General features: G+C 42.9%; 1 protein-coding gene across 7 annotated transcripts in view; it reads right to left on the minus strand.

The window, feature by feature from the left end:
- The window catches only part of USH2A (usherin), a 425,043-nt gene that overhangs the window by 160,761 nt on the left and 237,293 nt on the right, over positions 1-26,989 (minus strand). For all 7 annotated transcript variants that reach the window (XR_014166233.1, XM_081903562.1, XM_081903561.1 and 4 more), the window contains exons 38-40: positions 20,072-20,251; positions 7,772-7,922; positions 7,490-7,632 (exon numbers count right to left, since the gene is read on the minus strand). Coding sequence is in view for 6 of the 7 variants with exons in the window: in XM_081903562.1 (XP_081759688.1) it covers positions 7,490-7,632; positions 7,772-7,922; positions 20,072-20,251 (474 nt within the window). In the remaining variant the exon portion in view is untranslated. The remainder of the gene's footprint in view (positions 1-7,489; positions 7,633-7,771; positions 7,923-20,071; positions 20,252-26,989) is intronic.

Below are 26,989 nucleotides of genomic sequence, written 5' to 3' on the forward strand. Positions count from 1 at the left end.
ACCCAAGACTCTTGCAGAGTACTTCCCATTTAAGTGACAAGCAGAATCATTTTTAACACACACACCCACCCACACACCCACCCACACACCCACCCCAACTAGCATGGTCCTGCTTGGCTGAAAGGGTCAGCACAATTATGTAAAACATGAGTATTAACTATAATTGGGGTAGTTTGCTAATACAATAAAAAGCTCTGAACATGAGAAAAAGTTATGCTCACAGCAGTAGCTATCACTTTCTAAAGTAAGAATTCATGGGTGAAATGACATGAAAAAGATGGTTATAAAATTTTAATGGAATGATAAAAGGCAAAAGTCAGCCTCTCAGCTGAATTCTTAAAATCTCTATATATCACAATCAGCTCCTTAACTGTAAAATCAATGTGGAATATAACATGTTGTCAATGTGGTTGTCACTGGAAGGAAGACTGCAAGAGGATGACAGCAACACTGCTTAGCCTGCCAATGCTGAAAATAAAATAATAAACTCTTTTTACTCGGAAGGAATTGTTTATAGAGCGAACTACAGAATACGAGGAGTGGAAGGGGGAGGGGCATATCACTTCCCTTAATGTCTTTGATTCATTCTTCAACCTATTTCATTACAGCATTAATACTGGAAGGTAGTTTCATTTTGGCAAATTAAATTATCTTTTATGGGAGGCTATTTTGCTCATCTGCTTCAAAAGTTCAGTCTCTACTTTCTAAAGAATGGTACAAAATTGTCATTAACCTTTTCTAATCACCTGACTAGAAATGAGTGTTTACTTACTTACTGGTACAGACTGGGGCGAAGTGGGGTAGCCAATTAACCACTCATGGACACCCGTGGGGACAGTAGAGTCCAAACACATACAGCGGGCAATAGAAAGAGATTATTAAATATTAACCGTAATGAGAATTGCATGTTTTCGGAGGGTGAGGAAAACACATCAGTAAAGCACAATATACCAGCTTTAGAGGATATCTCAGTGGTGGTATCATAAATACAACCAAAATGGGGAGTTGTTCAGGAAGTGTTATCAGTTCTAACCAACTGCTGGTTCTAAGGTTACGGGAAATAATTAAAGTAATAAAGAAGTCCCACACCCAAATGTGGTTTCTGGCAGAGTTCTTGTATTTAAAGAGCTGCTTAGCAGACTGAAATAAAGCAAGTAAAGATGCATTGCCATGCTGAAAAAGCCATGTTCATTGGCTTTCTACATGTTAAAGATACTGGTTAGGGGTAGGGAAAGTGTGAAATCCATCTAGGGACTCAGCTACACGGCTGCAAATAAAACGTTTTAACTGTGTTGTAAAATGCAACATACAAATGTGACACTAGATGGCGACAGTGAACTATGCCAAATTCAATGTATTTTTCAAAACACTTTTTTAAAAAGCATTTTTGCAGTGTTTTTTTATAGGTGTTGTCAGGGAACTGACATCTAAAGCGCCGGAGGCGCAAAGGCTCACTGAGGGTGAGAGAGCAGTAGCAGCGGAAGAGGGAACCAGTAGAGGGCGAGCAAGAACTCCAAGGGAAAGTGAGTCGGAGGGATGGCTCAGAGACGCTTCAAGCGAAACCAGTGGGGAGGTCTCAGGACCTCCTATAGGGACACCCACACCTCGACGGAAACTGTCACGCCGAGAGGCCAGACGACGTGTTTCCGTTAAGGAGCTTTTATGTTGGAAACGTTTCCGAAAGCAGCCACTTTCGGATTCTACTAGTGATTGACGCAGCCATGCTGGAGGGGCTCCGTCACAGGCAGAGGTTTGAAAGCCTGATCAAACTCTGAGGGACTTGCATTTTACGCACAAGCAGCTCATCGTCCCATCACAGCAATCCGAAAGTCTCCGAAAGCCAGCTTGTGCAGGGAGAAGCATCATGAGCAATCCAGCCGGAACCGGGGAAGCAGGAGCAGCTGGAGGAGGTCCAAGCCTGGAAGAAAGGTACAGGGCGTTGGAGATCCAGTTGGCGCTGCAAACGGCGAGGCTTGAGGAGAGGAGGGCTCAGGATGCAGAAAAGGGAAAGGAGAAAACCACCCCGCTCGCCAGAAAGGTGCCAGGATTGGTGCAGAAATTCGGGGGGGATCCCAGGAACTATCATGCCTTTAGAACAGAGATGCAATACGCTCTAAACTTGCAGTTTGATGACTTCCCCGATGAGGAATCGCGAGTGGCGTATGTGATTGGCCATCTCGAATCCGGGGCGAAAGATTGGGTTAGACCCCTGATGGCAGCGAATAATGAGATCTTAAAGGACACGAGGAAGTTTTTTCGTGCCATGGACCTGATGTTTTCCAGCGATATTGAGCAGGGGGTGGTGCGAAGGCAGTTAATGGCTTGCCAGCAAGGAAGCAGATCTGTCCGTGAGTACTGGACTGAATTTACCATGTTGATTCACAAATTGGGGTGGGACCTATCGGCGGAGCCCATCCAAATGCTTTTCGAAGAGGGGCTTTCTTCAACCGTCAAAGATGAGCTTTCCCGGGGCCCCAGGGCGGAGTCTATGGACCAGTTAACCAAATCTGCGCTGGCCATAGGAGCGCGCCAGGAGGCGAGGGCTATGGAAAAGCGGGAAGGGAAAGGAGACCGTTGGAGGGAGTTCCGCATTCCAGACATTCCAGAGCCACCTTTCCCGCCGGCAGAGCCGATGGAAGTTGGAACAGCGCGGGCGCGCGCAGTTTCAAATCCCAGGGAAGGGCGGAAAAAGGAGGGAAAGAGCGCCAAGAGATGTTATCTCTGCCAACAGCCAGGGCACTTTGCCAGAGTTTGCCCACAAAGAAAGGAATGGCAAGGGATGGCAGGAGCTGTTGGGGGAAAGGAAGAGGAAGGCAAGGAGCAAGTAAAAGCCAACGCCTGGCTGCCACCATTGGGGCACAGCAGCCAGGCCAAAGAGCAATGAAAGTGCCCATGCCAGAACCCCCCAGACCCGCTTTAGTGATAGAGGTGTTACTAGAACTGCCAAACGGACACCCACTAAAGGTCAAGGCGCTTTTGGATTCAGGCAGCTCCTGTAATTTCATGAGTAAGGAGTTTGCAGCTGAGCACCAGATACAGACTATCCCTTTAAGTAACCCCTTGCAGGTGACTACGATTGACGGCAGAGAGCTGTTGGGGGGAGAAGTTAGCCAACAGACTGTCCCGATGATAATGAGAGTGGCAAGGCACACCGAACAGATAGCGTTTAATGTGGCCATCCTGGGAGGAGCGCCCATCATTTTGGGGATGAGCTGGCTGGCGCTACATGATCCGCTAGTGGGCTGGCATCAGAGGGTGGTCTCCTTTGGGTCAGCGCATTGCCTAGAACACTGCAAGGAGGGGAAGGTTTCGGGAGGAGACAGAGTCACCCTAGCGGGGATGGAAGTGATGGACAAAGGGAAGGTGCCCCCGCAATACGCAGATCTGAGCAACGTATTCAGCGAAAGGGAAGCAGACAAACTGCCACCGCATAGACCCTTTGACTGTCAAATCAACCTACTCCCAGGGGCCCAACTCCCAGTAGGCAAGCTGTACGCCATGTCAGACAGGGAGATGCAGGAGCTGAGGGAGTTCATTGACAAAAACTTGAAGCGAGGTTTCATCAGAGAGTCCCGAGCGGTGGGGGGCAGCCCAGTGTTTTTTGTGGACAAAAAGAACACAGACAAACCGAGACTGGTGTGTGACTTCAGGGCCCTCAATGCAGTGTCGGAGCCCCTGGCTTTCCCTATGCCCCGAATTGATGACATTTTGACCAGAGTAAGGAAGGGAAAGATTTTTACAAAACTGGACCTGCGGGGGGCGTACAATCTGATACGCATAAGGAAGGGAGATGAATGGAAGACCACCATGTTTACCCCGTTGGGAGCCTTTGAATACCTCGTTATGCCCTTCGGTCTACAAGGGGGCTCCGCGTGTTTTCAAGCTTTTATAAACCACGTTCTGGGACCTTTGCTCTACAAGAATTGTGCGGCCTTTTTAGACGACGTGTTGGTGTATTCGGAAAATGAGGAACAGCATGTGAGGGACGTTCGAGAAGTGTTGGGCAGGCTGCAAGCCAACCAGCTGTGGGTGAAACTGGAGAAGTGCCAGTTTCATACCAAGGAGGTGGAATTCCTGGGGTACCGCTTGTCAGACAAGGGATTGGCCATGGATCCAGGCAAGGTCCAAGCGGTACTGGAATGGAAGACACCGAAGACCAAGAAGGACGTGCAAAGATTCTTGGGATTTGGGAACTTTTATCGGAAGTTCATCAAGAACTTTGCCCACTTGACGGCGCCCATCACCGACTGTCTCAGCAGCAAGAAGAAATTTGTTTGGACGGCAGAGGCGGATCGAGCCTTTGAAGAACTGAAAAGGGCTTTCGCCTCGGAAGAACAACTTCTGCATGTGGATTTACGAAAACCCATGAGAGTGGAAACAGATGCATCCGACCGGGCGGTAGGGGCGGTCCTTCTTCAACCGGGGAGGAGTGCGTCGGAGTGGAGACCGTGTGCCTTCTTCTCGCGGAAGCTGAATAAGTCCGAGAGGAATTACACGGTGTATGACAGGGAACTACTTGCCATTCACGAAGCATTCCGGAGGTGGAGACATTTATTAATTGGGGCACAACACAAGGTGCAAGTGTGCACCGACCACAAAAATTTAGAGTATTGGAGAACAGCTCGAGTGCTCAACCAACGACAAGTGAGATGGGCACAGGAATTCTCCAAATTTAACTTTGAGATTTGTTATGTGCCAGGCCCAGAAAACGTCAGGGCGGACGCGCTCTCACGCAAACCAGAATATGGGGAAGGGGAGGGGGTGATCGAAGAGAGACATGTCATCCCGGAGGACCGCTGGGTGTGTGGGGCGGCGATGGTGGGGCAACGAGAACTGGTGGAGGAAACGGAAAATGATGAATATGCCCAGGATAAGCTCAGAGGTCTCAGGGGGGAGGGCGAGAGCCCCGGAGGTTTTGAGGAAAGAAATGGGGCATTGTATTACAAAGGGGCACTGTATATACCCGAAGGTGAATTGAGGGGGAGAGTACTCAAGCAGTTGCATGATAGCCCCACGGCGGGACATTTTGGGCAACACAAGACCATGTGGTTGGTTACCAGGGAATTTTGGTGGCCTAAGGTGAGGGAAGATGTAAGGGAGTATGTAAGAGGGTGTGACCAATGTCAGCGAGCCAAAGGGGAAAGAAGGGCGCCGGCAGGGTTATTAGAACCTTTACCCACACCAGAACGGCCTTGGGAAGCGATATCAATAGATTTTATGACGGATCTGCCAAGGTCCAAGGGGAAAACAGCCATCATGGTAGTAGTAGACCTGTTAACTAAGATGTGCCACTTTGTAGCATGCTCACATGCAGTCACAGCGGAAGAAACGGCGAAGTTGTTTGTGGAACATATCTTTAGGTTGCACGGGGCTCCCTCGAGGGTGATCTCAGATCGAGGCAAACAATTTACTTCCAGGTTCTGGAGGAAGCTCATGAGCTTGTTACACGTGGAAGTCAATTTTTCAACTGCCCGGCACCCTGAAACCAACGGGCAGGCGGAAAGGGCAAATGGCATTCTTCAACAATATCTTAGGTGTTATGTCAATGACAGAGAGAACGATTGGGTCGAAAAGTTGGCGTTGGCAGAATTTGCCTACAATAATGCGGAGAATGTGTCCACAGGGATGAGTCCCTTTTTGGCTAATTACGGGTGTCACCCCAGGGCATTTCCAGGGGAAGGAGGGGAGAGATGGAGCGTCCCAGCGGCTGAACATTTTGTAGAAGAGATGGAAGCCATCCATCAGCAGCTCCAGCTCAACTTAGAAAGGGCTAAGGCACAATATAAGAAGCAGGCAGACAAGAACAGAAGGGAAGGTGAAACCATAAGGGTGGGGGATCAAGTGTGGTTGTCAACCCAAGGGTTGCCGTTCAAAGGGGGTTGTAAGAAACTGAGGCCCAGAAGATTGGGACCCTTTGAGGTGATTCAGCAGGTCAACCCGGTAGCTTTCAAACTCCGATTACCCAATCACATGAAATTGCACCCAGTGTTCCACAGGTCGTTACTGTCACCATACAGGGGAGGAGGTGAAGGGGAGCACGTCAGGGGACCAGCCTTGGAAGAGAGGGAACGCCGCAACCATGTAGCGGAAATCCTCGATTCCAGGTGGAAGGGAAATCAGGTGGAGTATTTAGTGGCGTGGGAAGGGGAACCGGAGTCAGAAAACACCTGGGTAAGTGCGCAGGAAGTCAATGACGAGGTTTTAACAGAAACGTTCCATCAAAGGTTCCCGAGGAAACCTCAGCCGATAGCAAGGTTTAGGAGGGAGTATTTCGGCACCACCGATGAGGAAGAGGAAATGGAAGGGTTCGCGGAGTCGGAGTTGGAAGAGGGAGTGGACTCTGATGACGAAGAGTACCTAGAGAGTAGGAACAGCAACAAGTGGAAGGAAGTGTTCGCGACGTCGGAAGATGAGGGAGGTTCTTTCAAGGGTTTTACCTCCTCACCGCCAGGAGGAGAGGAGACGGGAGGGGGTGAAGGGGGCCCTGGAGGGGAGGTGGATGTCAGGGAACTGACATCTAAAGCGCCGGAGGCGCAAAGGCTCACTGAGGGTGAGAGAGCAGTAGCAGCGGAAGAGGGAACCAGTAGAGGGCGAGCAAGAACTCCAAGGGAAAGTGAGTCGGAGGGATGGCTCAGAGACGCTTCAAGCGAAACCAGTGGGGAGGTCTCAGGACCTCCTATAGGGACACCCACACCTCGACGGAAACTGTCACGCCGAGAGGCCAGACGACGTGTTTCCGTTAAGGAGCTTTTATGTTGGAAACGTTTCCGAAAGCAGCCACTTTCGGATTCTACTAGTGATTGACGCAGCCATGCTGGAGGGGCTCCGTCACAGGCAGAGGTTTGAAAGCCTGATCAAACTCTGAGGGACTTGCATTTTACGCACAAGCAGCTCATCGTCCCATCACAGGTGTGTAGATTCCACCTAAGTCTGGCTTTATCGCGAAACAAGGCAAACATTGGATGCAGATTCCATCAAGGATGCAGCTTTCCTGCATCCAACTTTCATTTCTATGTGCACCAGGGTCTGAGTAGTTCTTGGTGGTACATAAGAAGAGCAATGATAGATTAGGCTAAGGGCTCATCTACTCCATCATCCTGTTCCCACCAAGTGTTGCCGCCATCCCGAGTGTGCCCCCAGAAAATACTGCTTCCAACAGAACTTCAAGGTTTAAAATTAGATAAATGAAAAGCCAAAGTAATTTTTTTAGAAACAACACATTTGCTGCAGATCAGTATGATCACTAAACAAAATTATAGGAGCAAATATCTGCAATTAATGTATGTTTATCTGGCTTTTCAATATTCCATTGATTTCACCACTGGATAAGTGTGTTTAGGACTGTGTTCTTAACCTGCTTAAGAGCGCTGAGTGATGAATCTTGAAAAATGCTATTATCATTAAATCAGATATGATTATGTCTTATATGCTGTACTTGTGGGCATTTACTTAAGCAGAAATGCACTCTGCAGTTCCACAAACTACTTACTGTCCTCTGCTGTAATCATTAGAGTCCAGTTGCTGTATGTATCACCGTATCCATTGCAGGCGATAACCCTCATTTCATATGATGTGTACGGCAGCAGTTCTGTGACTAAATGGGTTAATGAAGCTGTAGGTTCAGAAAGCAATCTAAAGGAAAAAATACATTAAAAAAAAGAAAATAGGAAACAAAATAAAGGTAGGACACATTACATATGTACAGAAATGCTACTCTGCAGATCATTTTACATTTCATCACTGTGTTGAATAAATTTCATTATTTGCTTACTCTAGTCTATCTTCTGGGGAGTGCTTAGGCCTCATTTGGAGTCGGTAGCTGGGTAAGCCTGGAGCATTGTTGCGAACTGGTGTAGACCAGACAACCTGAAGACTGGTCGGTGTGGCAGATGAAAGCCTTGGAGGCAACATGCCATCTGGAGCTGTCGAAAAACATGGATGAATTAGAGCAGAGAAAAATGTGGAGAACATATGCTGGATGGAATCAAAATGCTCCATGCACTAAAACAAACAAACAAAACCTGTTTCTGAGGATCAAAAGCAATGTAAGCATGGTCCATTTAATTCAACATCTTCTCCCCCCCCCTTCATTATTGCACTATTGTACTATATGCTTTCCACTGCAATGCCATTATCATGCTATGTCTCTGCTCAGAGCCATTCCCCCAACACCAGCAGGATTTAAGATGAGACACTCTCAAACAGAAAGGGAGTTGGCAATCCACAGGTTCAAGTCACCTTTCTTTCTTTCTTTCTTTCTTTCTTTCTTTCTTTCTTTCTTTCTTATCCATCAACTAAATATTATGGGCATTTTACAAATTTATTAAGAATGCAAAATACGACCCAACACTTAGAACTATAAGCAATACAAATCACACAACATACCATTTTAAATATTGGGCACAGCAATGTAAGTCAGACTCCAGCCCTACTCAAAATCTAACAACACATTTGGGAAACTGCAATAAAAAAAAAACTTCAAATCTTTCCATTAAAGGCAACTTATTTCCATGTAAATCCAAGCAGAGTAAAGTATGAACCACAGAGGTTTTGTTTACATGCTGGACAATGTGGGATAGTCCTATTGTATTAAGAGTTACATATAATTTACACATAATTTCTGAAAACATAAAAAATACAAAATTGCACTCTAAAGGATCAAAGCACTTCTGTGGAGTCTCTTGTTGAGCAGTAATAAAAAAGGTGTTCTGTGAAACTGTTCACATGGTGATCATTAAACTTCCCAAGCAACTAATCACCTGCACCCATATATCAAATGCCCACTGATTATTCAAAAATAAAGCATTTCACATATATTTAATAATAGGAGTGTTTCAGGAAACATTTTCCTCTTTCATCTCTTTAGTCCTAACTTCTCCTCCAAGGAATTGCTTAGTATCTAAGCAATAATTAGAAGACAGCAATAATTTCTCTGTCACATTCTTAACAGAAGAGCCATGTACCTATCAGGGTGATATATTGGCTCTAACAAGCAATGCTACTCAAAATGCTCTGCTCAAGGTTTAATACAGCCCTCAAGGGGCAACCACTCCACCAGTAACTTACTGAATCAACACATCTTGTCCAGTAAATGCTCAATTAGCATGGTGAAATGGCATGGTGTAATTACAAAGAAGAAGCACAAGAATGAAAAGTATTACAAAACTGAATTGCACCCTATATCAAAAGGCCTCCACCCATCTCTGTCTCTGGAAGATAGCCTTCACCAACCCAGATGTTTTGGATAGCAGCCTGGGCTCAAAAACTCTTCATGCCATTAACCAAGATAAAGATTAGGTCACATCCAAAGTACTGACCTCACACCTCCCCCTGCAACCTGGTCTGACAAGAAAAAACCAAGAGGGGGCTAGTTCCATTAATATCTCTTATCCCACCTCACTGGACCCTCTCTCTACATAATGAACCCCGGGGGTGTCAAAGGCAGCTGTTTGGTTGAGCTTCTTCCTACTGGGCAACCCTTTGCAGAATCTCCAAAGATTAAAAAGGGTGGGTTTGCTGTTTGTCTTTCCTTTGAATGCCTTCTTGTCTGCTAAAGAAATTTTGTTTAGTAACCAAGCCTCCCTTAGATCTCAATGAATATGTTTTCTTTCTTTTTAAAATAGCTTATTTCCTCAGCTCTCTTAAAAATATTTAAATAACTCCGTTTTTGTAATTTGGACTCTGGTGTTAGTTAAAGTTTTGCCTAGTCACAGGGTCTGACCCACTCACATTGCTTAGCCAATTGGCTCACACTCCATGCTAAGGATAAGGAGTCTGTGACCCTCAAGATGTTTACGGGACTCCAACTCCCATCAGCACCAACCAGCAAGGCCAGTGGTCTGGGGTGATAGGACTTGTAGCTGAACAACATCTAGCCACTGCTTTAAAGGGACAGTTAAGAGGAACACACAGCAACTCATCTTTACAAGTATCTTTGCAAGTTTATCATCCTCAAGCTGAACTTCTGCTAAAACTATGCAAAGAATAAAAGAATGCCAATAAGCAATTAGTTGACTGATTAATGATTATAAATACGTGTCAGGGAGACACTAGATGGAATCTATTGCTGTCCAGGAAAGCCAATTACCGGTATATGTCATGCTGTTTAAAAAGATACCCAGCCAATAACTGTCATAGAATAATGAGCTACCAAAACAAGGAATAAACAAACAAATGGATATCACATGCTAATCTAAATCTATGAATGAATAAATTCCTTTTCACAGCCATTGGTACAGTGGTGCCCCGCAAGACGAAATTAATTCGTTCCGCAATTTTTGTCGTCTAGCGAATTTTTCGTCTTGCGAAGCACGAAATCCCATAGGAATGCATTGAAAATCAATTAATGCGTTCCTATGGTCAAAAAAAGTCTAAACAAAGCCAAATTTGGTACAACAACAGTTTATTAACTGCTCTTTAAAGTCACACATACTGTAAAGAGCAGTTCAAAAACTGAAGGGAAAATAAATTAACTTTATAAACAAAACATGTCTTTGTTTTTAGACGTCGCGAGACGTTTTCGTCTTGCGAAGCAAGCCCATAGGGGAAATTCGTCTTGCGAGGCAAATCGAAAACGGAAAAACCTTTCGTCTAGCGAGTTTTTTGTCTTGCGAGGCATTCGTCTTGCGAGGTACCACTGTACTTATAGTTGCTTTGTAGGCTGTCATGTATTATTGACCTCTTGTTAAGGACACATAGCTTCAAGAATAATTCAGTCACCACACACATGCATACATAACTCGGTAGTCATATGTTAAACAGCTATATCTTCCCAACATGGCAAGAAAAAGAGGACAAGAGGCTTGGAAATCTCAGAAATCTGGAATGACTTCCCTTTTCATGCATTTATAAAAATAATCAAGGTTTCTACCCTACATCTCTTTCAACCTATAAAGCCTCATACAGCTCAGGATCACGGGCTCTGGGAGGCTAGGGATGCTCACTTGAGATCTCGCGGAAACTCCGATGGTCCCACAAGATCTTATGGAAGCATCCCAGAGCCAGGAGCACTGAGCAGGCCTTGCGCCCAAGAAAGGCAGAGAGCTAATTATGTTGCATTTTGGTTGCTTTAAGAACTGATCCAGTGGACCTGTGGCCGAATAAATTAATAGCAAAACATGTCAACATAAGCATTCCAGCACAATCATGAGTCAAAACCAATGAAGAAGCAATAGTAGCAAAGTTCAATGTTCCAGCTGCAGCATACCAGAACTGACTCGTTGTCTTGTTCACAATATGTCTAAAGAATTCAAAGTATTGGCTCTTTGAAGAAATCTATATTCTCTAGTGTACAAAGAATACTGCATTGCATGTCAGGTTCAGCTAAAACCTATTTTTTATTATTTTGGCTTCTCTTCCCCCCTTAACAAAAATCTAATTTGCTTGTTGTTCCCTTAGGTACACAGTACACAGTTCATAATTCATTTGATGTAAAATGTCAGTTTAGATTCTTGCACTTCTTTGATACATGAGAAAAAACATGTACATTTCAATTTTCTTCTATGAGACTCTGCCAGCAAAAGCCTCCCATTGAGCTGCTCAAAGACCTTTGTGTTAAATTAAACATCAAGATTCAGAAACTGTGAGGAATGATATTTCCAAGACATATAGTACAAATATATGAGCCTGGGAAAAAGGTAATGATTTTTCCTACCAGTAAAGTGATCTCTCCCAAAGAGCATCTTTGATCCTTGAATTAGTTCTCAGTTATAATTTAATACATCACGACTGTCGGGAGCTTTCTTTACATTTAGACACAAAGTAATATAGTCAGATCCACAAAGAGCAAAACAACATATTCAGGGGTGTTTCTTTCTCTCATTATGTTTATTCTCTCAATAACAGTGCATGAAGAGGCAAAAAAAAAAGTGGGCATAGCAATGGGGCTGAAAAAAGGAACTAGTCAAGAAACCACCAATCACTGTTTATTTAAATACTACATTGCTCTAAGGGACTCATGATGGTGTGCATGTCATCCTCAAATCCACCCTGTAAGGTATGGTGGACTGAGACCAGGGCATCTCTGTCCAGCGGCCACAGACGTACCCATCATAGCTCCTGGAAGGCACTGCAAGTCAATTATGAAGATGTACAAATCAGCAACGTAAAACTGCACACCTGAATGTGTGACTGGCTCAAGTTCACTTTGTAAGCATCGTGAACCTAGGAATCATGGTCAAAGTCCATTTCTCGATCCACTACACCACACATAACACAGCTGGCATGACACTGTACATGCAATTCACAGGCTATCCTAAGATTACATTTAAGAACAGATTCTGTGTTGCCCAGCTATGGTCTGTCTGACATCACAGCACTCACGCAATACCTAGGGAGGAAGACTAACATATTACCAAAGTTGTGTTTATTTTGGTTTTTGTATTTTGACAATATCTACACATTTTCAATTTGATAACATGGCCTTATCTCTACTGTTAGAGTAACTGCCCTACATGGCCTCTACAAAGAAAACCCAGAGTGCTGAATGGCAATATAGATTTAATAAAAAAGGCACCATGCTTCTCAAATTAAGGGTAATGTTTCAGGTGCTGCACATACCTTTAATACTCGCCATCAATGTTTTTATGCTAATGTCCTCATTTTTAGCAACTATCCTTTAGTAATTTTCTTGCAAGTGAATTAATTATTGTGTGGCTGTTTGAAATTGGCTAGCCCAAAGTGGTTTTTTTGTGTGCACTGTGTCATTTAGCAAAAACTCAAAACAGCTTGGCTGGGTTTTGTCCTACACGTCAAAGTAAAAGACAAAGCCAACTCTGGTTACATAAGGGAGGATACATTAAGAGATGAAAAGTATCATTATCAGAAACCTCTTTCCTCCATCATTTGATGGTTCTTAAGAAATTAAAAAAGCTATCCATACCAAACACAGAGAACATGTCTCATAGCGGGCAAGGAACACGTAAAGCAGGTTCATGTTTTTCCTCACTAAAACAGACCTAAGCTACTATTTATTTTCGTTTCATTTCAGATCTTGAGAGGTCATGCAGTGTTGTTGTTGTTGTTTAATAATATTATTATTATTATTATTATTATTATTAAATGAGGATTGGAGAGTTCAAGTCTATCAATTGATCCAAACAAGGATATTTTTTCAATAGTCTAGTGTACTATTTTCACTTGATGGTTATAATACCCAACAATTACACCACGCTTATAGTGAAATCACAACTGATGTGACTTAAAACACAATTGTTTTCAGCATATGCACTTTGGATTCTGAAGTGAGCATGGTTTTGGAGTACAGTTTGGGGAAATGCCAATAATGCTAGAGCTTCTACTTTGCATGCAGGCAGTCTGAGGTCCAATCTCTGGCTTGGAGAGAACTCTGTCTGAAATCCAGGAGAGCTGTTGCCTGCCAGTGTAGAAAATACTGAAAAAGATGGACTAATGGTCTTAGTATAAGGCATCTTCCTGTGTTCTTAGGCTGGTGTCCTTCTTGCAACTCAAGAGTTCCAACAAAGAATGGATCTGAAACCAAGGTTCCAATGTCTAAACAGAATAGCACAGGCCACTCACTGGGAAGGCATTGAATGAAACTATTTCATCTTTTGGGGCAAAACATTCTACCCTCCTCCCCATAATGAAGCTAGCCCACTTAAGCTATGTCAAAGGAACAACTTCAAGCCTTCTTGTTTAAGCAGTGTTGTGAGCAAGTAGGAACAAAGCAAAAGCTTATCTGCCAGGATCCTCCTTTTGCCAGGGTGAGGCAGCAGCCTATGTTGATCTCTGACACATATGTGGACCACCAGGGTCCAGTACCATCCTGCCTGTATGCATTGTGAGGATCAGAAAGCTGTAAAAAATGCAGCTGAACTCTAGACTAAGCCCCACAAAAGGATACCAAAAGAGCATCTGCAATGACCAGAGCATGATTCTAAAGAAGTCAAAATCCAATGCTAAAAGAATGGCAAACCCGCTGCAATATAACCACAATCTTACAATACACATGCATGCAAATCCTAAAAGTCTAAGCAAGCATTTGATGTCTTCTTCTTTCCTTTTTTATTTTACTATTTCATTTCAAACTACTTCATCTCAAACAGGATTGGTTTTAACCTGAAAGTTATAGAATGCCTGCCTTTGAAAATGGGAAAAAAGCCAAAAGGGAAAAAAAGAACACTTATGGAAATCATACTTAAGGAACAATATCCCACTATTTATCCCCTGGTAAAGTGGGGGTGGGTGGGATCAGTGATTGATCCCCTCTTCTCTGCTAAACCCCACAATTCATGCCCTCAAGATGCACTTAAGAGAATTCCTTTTTGTTATCATTTTTTGTCTATATAACCCACATGAGAGTACATAAATGTGTTAGGGAGCCACGTCTATGCTGGAGGCTTGCTGAGGCTATTGCAAGCAAGAAAGCTTCAAAGCTTCCTCTGCTATGCTTAGTACCTCAAAAGTTGATATTTGGCTCACTTTGCTTGAATATTTTTTTTTAATCAGAAGACTAACCTCTGCATTGTAGCGAGCTCCATGCAAGCAGCATAAGAAATACATTAATGCAGCGTTTTTGTTTTTTAAAAATAATATCATGATGTCTTCCTCTGCTGACAGTTTATTAAGATGACACTTTCTTGAGAAAGCAGACTGTTATTATTGCATCTACATAAAGTCTTTCCTTCCGAGTCCTGAACTGTCATACAGAATGTGTATGTGGAAATATATTAAAGGGTAAGGCATTATGTCTTGCTATCTGTATGCATTTAATACTGGGAAATTTAAATGTTCCCATTGTAAAGTAAGAGCCAGGGTGGTGTGGTTAGCTTGCAGACTGGGGAGACTTGAAAGCTCAGCAAGCTAATCTACATCACGGGGTTGTGAAGAAGATAAAATGAGTGAAGAAGAACCATGTGTGCCACCTTAATCTCGTTGGAGGAGGCAGAATTTAAATGTAATGAATAAAATAAAGTTGCACTGATAAAACACTTCTATGAAGCTCAGGAGTTAAAGAATTCTGTCTACATCTAACACTCAAGCCCTATTTAGTGGAGAACCAGCCCAACACATATCCTTCCTGAACTGAGCAGGAAGATCGGAATGGGGATTGTAAGTGGGATCACACCAGACTCCTGATCAAGGGGATTTATAGGTCAAAACCAGCACCTTGAATTTTGCTTGGAAACAAAGTGGAAGCCCGTGCAGTTATGCCAGAGTTGGTGTTATATGTCCAGACTCTGGCTGCTGAATTCTCCACCAGCTGCAGTTTCCAAACCATCTCCAAAGGGAGCCCCATGTATAATATACTGCAGATCTAGCAAGTGTCAATAGGACAGAAAACAGTAGAGAACGTTTACGCTGCCCCCTTCACTCCCCCTCAAAAATCCCCTGGGGATTCCGGTCTGGGGATACATATGTGCTCCTACTTTGACAGTTTTCCAGGGGAGCCTGGTGCCACTTGAACTGTGACATTCTAGGCATGTGCTTCTATTGCCTACTGAACTGAGCTAGCACAACATACATTTCAAAGAAGTAGGTTCTTCCTTGCACCCTCCTGCTTTGTCTTTCTCACTGAACAACGAAACCATCCCGCAAGACAACTATAATGGAATGTATAATGTTCTCATAAATTTCTTCATGCTATTTTAAAGACCATAATTGCTATTTATTTGAGTTAATTTCAAAATTGCTTGAATGCCAGCGTCTGATTATTCTGCTGAGCTTCACACACACACACACAGACACACGCACACACACAACTCCTCCTGAAACATATTAGGACAAGATTAATGGGATGAATTTATTCATTTTAGGGAAAAAGAGAGCTCAGAAGAAAACTATTTCTACCTCTGCAGTATGAAATTTGTCACTAATCATTTTAAACTATGCCCTTTTATGCTTCTTCTGTCTCTTTTAGCTTTCTATGCAGTTCTTTGATGTAACAAAGACAGTTCCAGACAAGATTTCAGTTCCTCTGGAAAAAAAAGTCTTGAGGCCAAATGCAGTGTATTTAAAATTTATACACTCCATAATGCCTTTGTTCTGAACTTGAACATCATGCAAAACTTCTGTTTTCTTTCGCTTTACAACTCTGAGATCATTTGTTTTCCTGGTTTCAGCTTATTATAATGCAACACCGAGTTTAGCTGGTGGTTCCATCATTTAACTACATGCACAGTCATGGCTGACCCTTTCTGATCAATTGCCAATCCATACAGGTTTGACTGATAAAAGAGCCAATTAGATTTAAGCAAATTAAGGGACATCACCAATGTCAACCACTTATTAAACCAAATGCCAAATTCCATGCATACAAAACACTAATGCACCAAGTCCCATTAAGAGTTGAATTCTTAACCCCATTAGTAACTCAAGACCTCTACAGGGGAAGGGTCACAACAAAGTTTCATATTTATGGATTCACATTGGATCTTGTTTTTATTTTATTTTTTATATTATTTTCTAAGAACTCTTGAACCAGCACTGAAAGAATGAGGATAGTTGATAAAAATGTAACCCCATCTTAAAGAGATGTTTTAAAAAATGACTCTAAACACTATTATCAGTTATTTAAAATATTACTATGCAATAATCTTCAAAATATGTCTCTCTTGCTATGTTAAAACTTTAAAGAATATTACATAGCAATCTTTTATATAACCGAACTAATCCAGAGTCTAAAAATGCTACACTTTTTAACAGCTGTATTTTCTTGTCACGTACAAATAATTTTCATTAACCTTCTATATTTTAAGTGCAGGTCTTTATACAATTGATTTTTATCCAAGATTTTATTTTAAAAAATAACAACATTTAAAACTATCATATTGGTGTTTTTGTTTGTTTTTACTATTGCAAATAGAAAAACTCACACTTTGCACAAAATTTACTACTAGCCAAGAATTGTTATTGTTCATATCAACAAATTACATTTCCTTTTGGTGAACTTACATTAATTAACAAATCAATACAGTTTTATGCTGAGAGTACATTTGGGATAATAATTTCTCTTGATTAGATTACACAGGTAAATCATTTGTTCTTTCAAACGCCATGTCAAATATGCTATTGTCCAAATCAAGAGATATCCACCAAATATTCAAAACAAGTTCACTCCACGGGAGCCTGCTTCAAATTAAATAAATAAACCAATTTCCCATTTTATCACAGGGAAATGAATGGATTAATCCTAGCAATTAAGGCATGCTTTCAGTTCAAACCTTTACATATTTCTCAATTCCCATTCTTCATTAACTGATATGAAACCTTGTGATTTCAACACCTGCTAGAGAACACTGAATACAGCCACAAAATCTGCAAGGGTGGCTGAGTTTTTATCAATAGTATCTCTTAGAGTGGTGAATGGCACTATTTAGCGGGAAGAAACTCCAATGAAAATACTCATTATTACATATTTTTACATGGCTGTCTATTTGTATATATTTTAAAATTTACTATATGGATGTTTTATGATGGCCTATATTTGCAATGCCTAATAAACATTTGGCGAGGTAAGTACAGCCACAAAAAGTAGTTTCTTTTGGAAAAGAATATACACATCCCCCTGTTTTGTAGCCTACAGTTCTACACATGCCCTTCAATTAAGTGAACAATTTTTTTGGGGGGGGGGATAGTAATTGATTGTTACAATTCTGCTTCTGCCCTTTAAGGGAATGGCAGGGGCGAGTGGCAGAAAGCAGGAGTAAACTGCAGAATACCAATCTACACCAAAGTTAGCCAGAATATAGAAACAATCTGGTAAGCAGCCATCTCATGCAAATAAATGTATTTCCTACATTTCACACTTCTGGTTGTGTTTTGTGAGAAAAACAAAGAGTTAAGATAAAGAAAGGATCATTACCTCCCTAACACACTTTCAAGAGCTGTTGTAGAGGAAGATTGAATGAATCAAAGGCAGAACAGTCATTTGAAATAACTGGAGGAAATATACACTAAAGGAATGTGTTAGGTCCCTGTATTCATCACTGCAACTACAAGGGTCAGGAATATCAGCCACAGAAGTCACCACACTTGGCCACCAAAGAAGAATTCTGGATGACCCAACGGCTGCAAATGATATTGTAATCACTACATATTGATTCAGTAAGCAAAGTCCACAATGTAACACTATGAACCGCGTTCTTGTGCTTTTTGGCACCCCTCACCCTATAAATCAAGTAAACATCCTGGTTAGGTGTGCCAATTCCTGGCTGGTGGCGTTATGCAATGGCATTGGTTTGGGAACAGAGCTAAAAGGATCAGCTAAAAGGATAAGCCTGCGTGAAGAATGCTTGTCTTTCAAAAAGAGAACCAGCACATACCAAAATGCCCTCCAAAGCTGGACTTTTAAGCCAGAGTCTTCAGATCACCTTCAGTTAAGCTTGCAAATCTGATAAATTCCTCTTACCAACTGGTTGCGACAGAGTGCTGCAGTTTACTGTTTCATTTTAAAATGTGGCATTAGGGCCTACAGTGTTAATGCACTCAAACAAAATTATTATAATAAAACATAATGGCAAGGTAAATATGGATTATAGAATGTCCTATATATCAGTGCTTTTCTCATATGTGCTGGTTCATTTATTATTCATTTCAGTACGAATCACAGTCCACTGGACAACGGGATGGGAAATTTCTTTAATAACTTCCAGTGCTAATTTAATTCTACTTAAACACACATAGTCTAGTGAATGCCACATGCTTTTCAGCATGATTTTATGTGTAAATCAGGATAATATGTTTTCAGATCATTAAGTAAAAGGAAGCATGAACTAAAACCTATTTAATCAATGAGGTATTGCTTTTAAAGTACCACAAGGTCATAAAAAAGATCATTTCAAAGCTATACGTTTCCTAATTGTAATCAACAACAATCAAATGATGAAAGAAGCTATATCATAATTCCTAGAATAAGTTGGCATAAATATTAAATATATGCCCATCTTTAAAGATGCTCTGCTTTTTTCTTTTGTGAGTTCTCTCTGTGTGTGTGTCATAAGCACCACTACCCTCTCATTCACAGCCACACACACACACAAAAAAAACTAGCTTACACTGCAAACACCATTCTGGAGCAAGGAAGGGAAGTAGGTTGGGTTGGCAGAAGTTTGGGCTGCTAGCAGCTGACCAAGAAACTTTAAAACCAAAATAAAACAAAACACAGCCCCACCCATATTGGGAGAGGTCTGCTGTGCAAAGGGTGGTTTGTGTCTGCTTGCAGCGTGGGTTGGATGGCGCCTGAAACAGTTTCTCATGTTTCCAGAAAGATTGGTGACTGCCTACCTAAACAGAAGGATGGAAATAAAGGCCGCTCTGTACTACACATTTAAAGCAGTTGCATATCACTTCATGGCTTCCCTCAAATGATCCTGGGAAGTATAGTTTGTTGACGGCACTGAGGGTTGTTAGCAGGCTCCCATTCCCCTCACAGAGCTGCAAGCCCCACAGTCAATCTCTCTTCCCAAGGAACTGTTAGGTCTGTAAGAGAATAAAGGTAAAAGGTAAAGGGACCCCTGACTATTAGGTGCAGTCATGGCCGACTCTGGGGTCGTGGCACTCATCTCGCTCTATAGGCTGAGGGAGCCGGCGTACAGCTTCTGGGTCATGGGGCCAGCATGACTAAGCCGCTTCTGGCAAACCAGAGCAGCGCACGGAAACACCGTTTACCTTCCTGCCGGAGCGGTACCTATTTATCTTCTTGCACTTTGGTATGCTTTCGAACTGCTAGGTTGGCAGGAGCAGAGACCAAGCAATGGGAGCTCACCCTGTCGCGGAGATTCGAACTGCTAACCTTCTGATAGGCAAATCCTAGGCTCTGGGGTTTAACCCACAGCGCCACCCGCGTCCCTGTGAAGAGAATAGGTGTCTCCAAACAGCTCTCAGCACTCTTAACAAACAAGAATCCCAGGATTCTTTGGGGGAAGCCAAGACTGTTTATAAAGTGGTCTGATACTGCTTTAAATGTATAGTGCATATTGGGGTGAAGAGGGCAGTGACAGCACAACTGCACTCCACCTTCAAATATTTAATTGTGACCAGAAACTGCTCTCATGAAAATGTTTGTGTGCTTTACTTGTGACTGGGTGAGTGGAGAACATTTCATTATACTTACCCGAAGGAGGTGTGGCGGTCATCACAGGATCACTCATCACATACCCTTGGCTATTAGAAGCATTCACCTGAACTGTGTAGTTTGAAAACGGAATTAGTCCTCCAATGGGCACCCAGATATTTGCTTCTTTGCTGGTATGCAAAATTTTTGTCCCATTTAAAATAGTATAATTTCCATTAGCTGGAAGAGAAAGAAAGAAAAAGCTAAAACTTTCTCTGGCTGCTAAAGCTCATCCATGTTAAAAAAACCAAAAACATAAATTGTTACAATATTTCTCAATAATAATCACATGATCATTAACAGACAGCTGTAAGTCATAAAGCACAATTGTCATAGCAGACAGGGCTAGAAAAGTGAAAACCATAAAGTGGGTGTGTTACTGGCCGAAAAATCGCAGTATCAAGAGTCTGTAGAAGGGGGTGGGTTTAATCGCCTAGGTGAGAGGGTGTTTGAGAGAGTGGAAATGAGGGGTGGGTTTTTTGTGTTTTCTGCTGTTACTGGGTCGTTCTTATTCAGCAGACCTAATTTATTGTGCCTGGTTGTTGATTATTTTATTTATTCAAAGGTGGCTGACTTATTTTAAAATCTGAGGAAAATACTATAGAATATCAACAACCAGAACTCCATTAAGCATTTAATTATGGCTAAAGAGTACACTGAAGAGTACACACACTTAACTCATTTATGATGTAAAACTGGGAAGGAAAGCAAATATTTTATAGTAGCAGCTAACATGGTGGCGCTGTGATGTAAACCACTGAGCCTTGGACTTGCCGATCGGAAGGTCGGCGGTTTGAATCCCCGCAACAGGGTGAGCTCCTGTTGTTCGGTCCCAGCTCCTGCCAACCTAGCAGTTTGAAAGCACGTCAAAGTACAAGTAGATAAATAGGTACCACTCCAGCGGGAAGGTAAATGGCATTTCCATGCACTGCTCTGGTTTCGCCAGAAGTGGCTTAGTCATGCTGGCCACATGATCCGGAAAAACTGTCTGCGGACAAAGGTCAGCTCCCTTGGCCAGTAAAGCAAGATGAGCGCCACAACCCCAAAGTAGTTCGTGACTGGACTTAACTGTCAGGGGTCCTTTACCTTTTTAACATGGTGTCCTCCAGAAGTTGTGGACTACAGCTCTCACTATCCTTGATCATTCGCCATGATGGCTGAGGCTCATGGAAGTTTGAGTCCATCACATCTTGCGAGCATCACTTTGGCTAAACCTGGACTAGGCTATGCCTTTTAGACCAGCTTGATATAGACCAACAGCCTAGGTCGGGATGTCACCAGCACTGCATGCATCAGCAATGGTGTCTACATACTTGAGGTGGTAGACGATTTTGTCTACCTGGGCTCCACCATAACCAGCAACATCTCCATCGATGCTTAGCTCGACAAGCGTATTGGGCAAGGCAGTGATGGCAATGGCTCACCTCTCCAAAAGCGTATGGGAGGATGTTATGCTAATGACCAATACCAAGATGAAGGTCTACCATGCTTGCACAGCTTTGTGGCAGTGGGCCTTGAGAAACTTACTCATACACACTCAGGAGCAACTCTCAACACCTTCCACATGCACTACATCAGGAAGATTTTGGGCATCACATGGCAGGACAGAGTCTCAAACAAAGATGTGTTCTCCAAAGCCCACATGTTCCCAGCTTGTTTGTAGACTCCTGTCTATGCTGACTTGGTAATGTCCACAGAATGGAAGATGGCAGGATCCCTTAGGACGTAAGCTACATGGAGCTGGCTTCAAACACCAGACCCATCGGCATATCAACTCTGCATTGCAAAGGTGTCTGCAAACATGACATGAAGGCCATGAACATTAACCCTGCCATGTGGGAATCCCTTGAAGATGACTGCAGTGCCTGGAGACAATCCTTCAGGTTGTGCTTCCACAGCAGTGACCAGAGAAGAAATGACTGCTGGGAGCAGCACAAAGAAACAACGCCATAGTACACCTGTCGCAGCACAACTGGTTGCCTTCATCTGCCCCAACTGCAACTGAACACATCTCTTCCATATTGCTCTCTACAACCACATCAGGAACTATAACTCTCCAACAATTTGACTTCACTTGAGGTGCACTCTTCCACTGTCTCCCAAGACAGATGGATATATTTAAAGGAGCAACATTTTATCCCATTTACAGATTACAAATGCAATGAATCATTCACCCAATAATTTTTCCCACTTGCAAGAAGTGTTATTTTCCAGTGTATGTTCAGTATGTAAGATCCACTTTCAGCTACACAACAAATATTAGTATTTTTGTTTTAAAATGCTTACGATAAAAAGCTATCAGCAAAGCAACACTTTGTTCTGATGCCTAGATAACAACAGTAATACACAGTAATTATATAATTAGTTGTAACATTAAGTTCTAGTTATAGCAAAATGATTACTTGGTAATTATGAGAAGTATATAATTACTCAATAATTATGAGAAGTATGTAATTACATAACCATTTTATTCAGCTCCTCCCAAAAATGAACTTGCACATTTATAATGAGTTAGGCAAAGCAGGAGTTCAAATTGCTCACTGCTTCAAATTCCAACTGAGGAGCCAGTGACAGATCTCCTAACATGAATTATATACAGAACAAAGGTTTCTTATCCAAACAATTTGCATTACTGGCAACTAAAATATTAGGAAAATCTTATTCTCTCTCTCTCTCTCTCTCACACACACACACACCCTTTTCTTTAAGAATGCAGGTCCTCAAATTACTCATGCTGGCAGTGACACACAGTGTGCAGCTTTGCCACTTTTCACTGCATAAACTTGACTTTCAGTGGGCTGGAAAATGCAGCCACATTGGTTCAGCCTGAAAGAAAGTGCGACACTGATAAGCATTTCATATCATTTGATGGCATTCCTGACTAGTTTGCCTCAGCTTGGATCCTATTTGTGAGTATAAGTGGGTAGTGCATTCCTCTTTCCATTTTTCATATGTGTCCTTCTTCGCACCTGACTCGCAATTCTAAACACAGCGGTTTGACAACAAGAACGTGCCTCATGCCTATATTAGCAATAGCCTGGGATACTGGGAAGTTTCAAGGCAATTGTTCTTCCTCCTGTATGGTTTGCACTGAGGCAACTATTTATCCTATTTGTTTCAGCCTTTCCCTTTCCTGACAGGATCCTCAACCAGGATGTTTTCATCAACCCCTTACTGTCAACTCCATTCAGTAAGGATATGTCCGCAAAGGAAGCTTCTAGAACCAGCCTTTCCTCATGGAGAGCCAGCAGAAAGTTGTTCAGTAAGCAGGCAATCCTGGTTTTGGGACTAAGTCATACAACCATGTCTCCCTAACAGCAGCCACTGCTTCAAAAAACAGTTAACCCGGATGACTTTTAAAGGGGAACCAGATAATTTCATGGAAGAATAAGCTTGTCAGTGGCTACTAGTCATGATTGATATATGCTGCCTCCAAATTTACAGGAAGTGGTTGTTGGTGAAGAACAGCTAGAGAAGGCTACTGACCTCATGTCCTGCTTGTGGACTTCCCAAGAGATATCTGGTTAGCCATGGGTGCAACAGGAAGCTGGACTTTGGTCTGATCCAGCAAAGTTATTTTTATGGATACAGTGGTTAGCCATGGGTGCAACAGGAAGCTGGACTTTGGTCTGATCCAGCAAAGTTATTTTTATGGATACAGTGGTATGTCAAAAGCCAATCCAGAACAAATGCATAGTGGGAATACAGAAAAGGCTTCTCTTCTACACAGTGGCGGAGGAAGAGGGTCTGGTAGGGGTGGTCCGCCCTGGGTGTCATCCCTGAGGGGGGGTGACATCGCTGTGCCTCCCCCCGGGATACTCGCCACGGGCGGCAGCTCCCTGGGACACTCGACGCGGGCAGCTTAAAAAAGTCACTAAAGGGAAGCAGTACTGAGTGAAGCCAAACAAATCAGGCCCATTTTGGAATTCCAAATACGACCAATACAATGGTACCTCGGGTTAAGTACTTAATTCGTTCCAGAGGTCCATACTTAACCTGAAACTGTTCTTAACCTGATGCACCACTTTAGCTAGTGGGGCCTCCTGCTGCTGGCGTGTCGCCGGAGCGCGATTTCTGTTCTCATCCTGAAGCAAAGTTCTTAATTTGAAGCACTATTTCGGGGTTAGCGGAGTCTGTAACCTGAAGCGTATGTAACCTGAAGCATATGTAACCCAAGGTACCACCACTGTATCTAGCTGCTATTAAATATTACAGCACTGAGATTACAATAAGGCTTTTTTCCCCTTAAAGTAAATGAAAAGTGGACTTCAAAATCATTTCAAGGCATTGAAAAAATGACCCATAAATTAAGACTTATTTACTTTTCCTTCTCATGGCTTCTTCAAACGTGCTCCTCTACAAGCACAACGAATAGAGTGGGGCGGGGGAGGTATATGATATTATCCTTTGTGCTCCATTTTTATTGCAGAAAGTGCCCCTGTGTGTACATATTAAAAGAGGAGGTGGGTGGGTATTTGTAGCCTCATTCTAAATGTTTGTGTGTCACCAAATAGAATCTTAGGCTGAGGGTTTAGGGCAACAGACCAGTACAATAATAAGGGTGTGTGTGTTAAAATTATGGACAACCTTTTACGGCCCCTATGCGAAAAATACAGTTGGAAAGAAATGCCAGGACCCAAAGGTTGATCTTGATCTCCTTGATCTTCCACCATCTTTTGTTAATTATATCATCATTGTAGCACTCCAGTAAATTCACACGGAGCAAAAGTTCCATGCAACCTAAGTGAGGTTTTCCTTTGAAGCAGAGACCCATGGGATCTGATCTTTTGGATTGACTGCTCTCTTTGGCAGCCTGGGCCAGCCCCCCATTGTGTTCACTAAGATCAGTTTGTGTAAGTAGCACTAATAAACTGACAAGGAAATGCCATGGAGAGCAATGAAGTGGGAAGATGAAGGCAGCTTTCTGTTCCTTATACTGCCTACAACCTGTAGATCATGCAACCTTTTTTTTCTTTAAAAAAAATAGTAATAATACTTTTATCTCATAGACTCACAATGCCTGCTGAGAAGAGGAGGGTGAAAAATAAATGACCCTTTGACTCAAGTGTATTTAGGGGCTTGTTCAATACAAGGAGGTTCACAAAGGAGATGCATTATAGTCCAGAAAAGTCTGCAGGCTATCATATCCCCCGCTGCGTGAGCAAAGGTGGGAAATGCACAAACCACAGATATGGAAAAGCTCATTTAGAAAACAGCCCACACCACTCTGCTGTTTCTAACTATGAGTCAAGCACAATTTTATGTGCCTTGTTAGAAGCAAAAATAACGAACTTGTACCGAGTAGCAATCGGTGGATGGAAGTTGGGCGAAAAAGGATCAATAGAGGTTAAATGTAATAAATGAGATTAAAAATATTTTCCATACGCAGAGATAACACAGAGACGACTGCTTTTTAGAGATAAAAAATAATGCCAATGATGACGGAATGGCTATAAAGATCTGCAAAAACTTCTTACAAAACAAGCTGAAATTTATTTTGTTCTTATTTATGATTCATAAATTCATGATGGTGGCAGCATTTTCCCAAGCTCTTGATCGGTTTGGAGCAATTATCCAAATCCCCTACCTCTGGAAAACTCAGGAGGTTTACAACCCAATTTGCTGCCCAGCAATCTCCCTGCCTGAGCTGATGGATGCTGAGGACTCCCACACTGCTGGTTCTGGGGGACTTCAATACCTTATTCACCGGGAGGTCACACTCTGGACCTTGTTTTCTCAGCTGGGCAGGAAGAGGGTGATCTGAAAGTGGGTGATATTGACACTAGAACCTTGTCATGGCCAGATCACTTCCTGTTGAGGTTTATGCTTTCAGCACCTTTCCCCCTCCGTAGAGGCAGGGGACCTTTCAGGATGGTCTCCCCCTTGAGGCTGATGGATCCGGTGGGCTTCCAGATGGCTCTGGGGGATTTTCCAGCTGGTGTGACTGGTCAAAGCCCTGGCCAACCTCTTGAATATCCAAATGGCTCAGGCCATTGACAGAATCACCCCAAGTGCCCTCTCCGCTTGGCTATTTGGGATACTCCAGAGCTTAGGACAAGGAAACAAGCTATGAGATGGCTCAAATGTGAGTAGAGGAAAACTCTAGTCAAATGCAATTGAACACTACTGATGGCTCATCATTGAACCTACCTGGTGGCAGTGAAGGCAGCAAAGATGGTCTACAATACATTGCTACCTCCATTGCATCCTCATTGTGTCAACTGGCAGAGCATCTCTGGGTAGTGAGAAATCACTTACAGTCTGGGCTGAAGGAGGTGGTAGAACCTATGGGAGCTCACTGTGGCTTGTTTTCATCCACTGGAATCTTTACTCCACTATTACAGCAGATAAAGGTCAAGGGGTGTCCAGAGCACTGTCTAGTCCTGTTGTGTTGGATGAGTTTCAGTTAGTAAGAACTGAGGATGTGGATAAGATGCTTGGATTGGTCAGGGTGACCACTTGCACTCTGGACCCTTGCTGCTCTTGGGTGATTAAAAACTAGCAGGGAGGGGACAGCTGGCTTGGCCAGGGAGGTGATTAATGCTTCCTTGTGAGAGGGGGTGGTTCCTGCCAGCTTGAAGGAGGCAGTCTTACAGGCTAAACTGTTGTTTTGCATTGGACTGAATGAGAGCCAACAAACTGAAGTTGAATCCAGATACGTCTGAAGCACTTTTAAGGGGTGGTTCCCTAGACTGGATGGATGGAAGGTTGCTTCCTCTTGATGGGGGTCACACCTCCTCTGAAGGAGCATGTACATAGCTTGGGGGTTCTTCTGGATCTTTTACTGTTGCTTGAGGCTCAGGTGGCCTAAGTGATGTGGAGAGCCTTCCATCAGCTTGGGCTGGTGGTCCAACTGCTCCCCTATCTGGACAGGGATAACCTAAATTCTGTTGTCTATGCTCTGGTAACCTCTAGGTT

This window comes from Podarcis melisellensis, assembly GCF_964234715.1.
Source record: "Podarcis melisellensis genome assembly, chromosome: 3".
NCBI classification, from domain to species: domain Eukaryota; kingdom Metazoa; phylum Chordata; class Lepidosauria; order Squamata; family Lacertidae; genus Podarcis; species Podarcis melisellensis.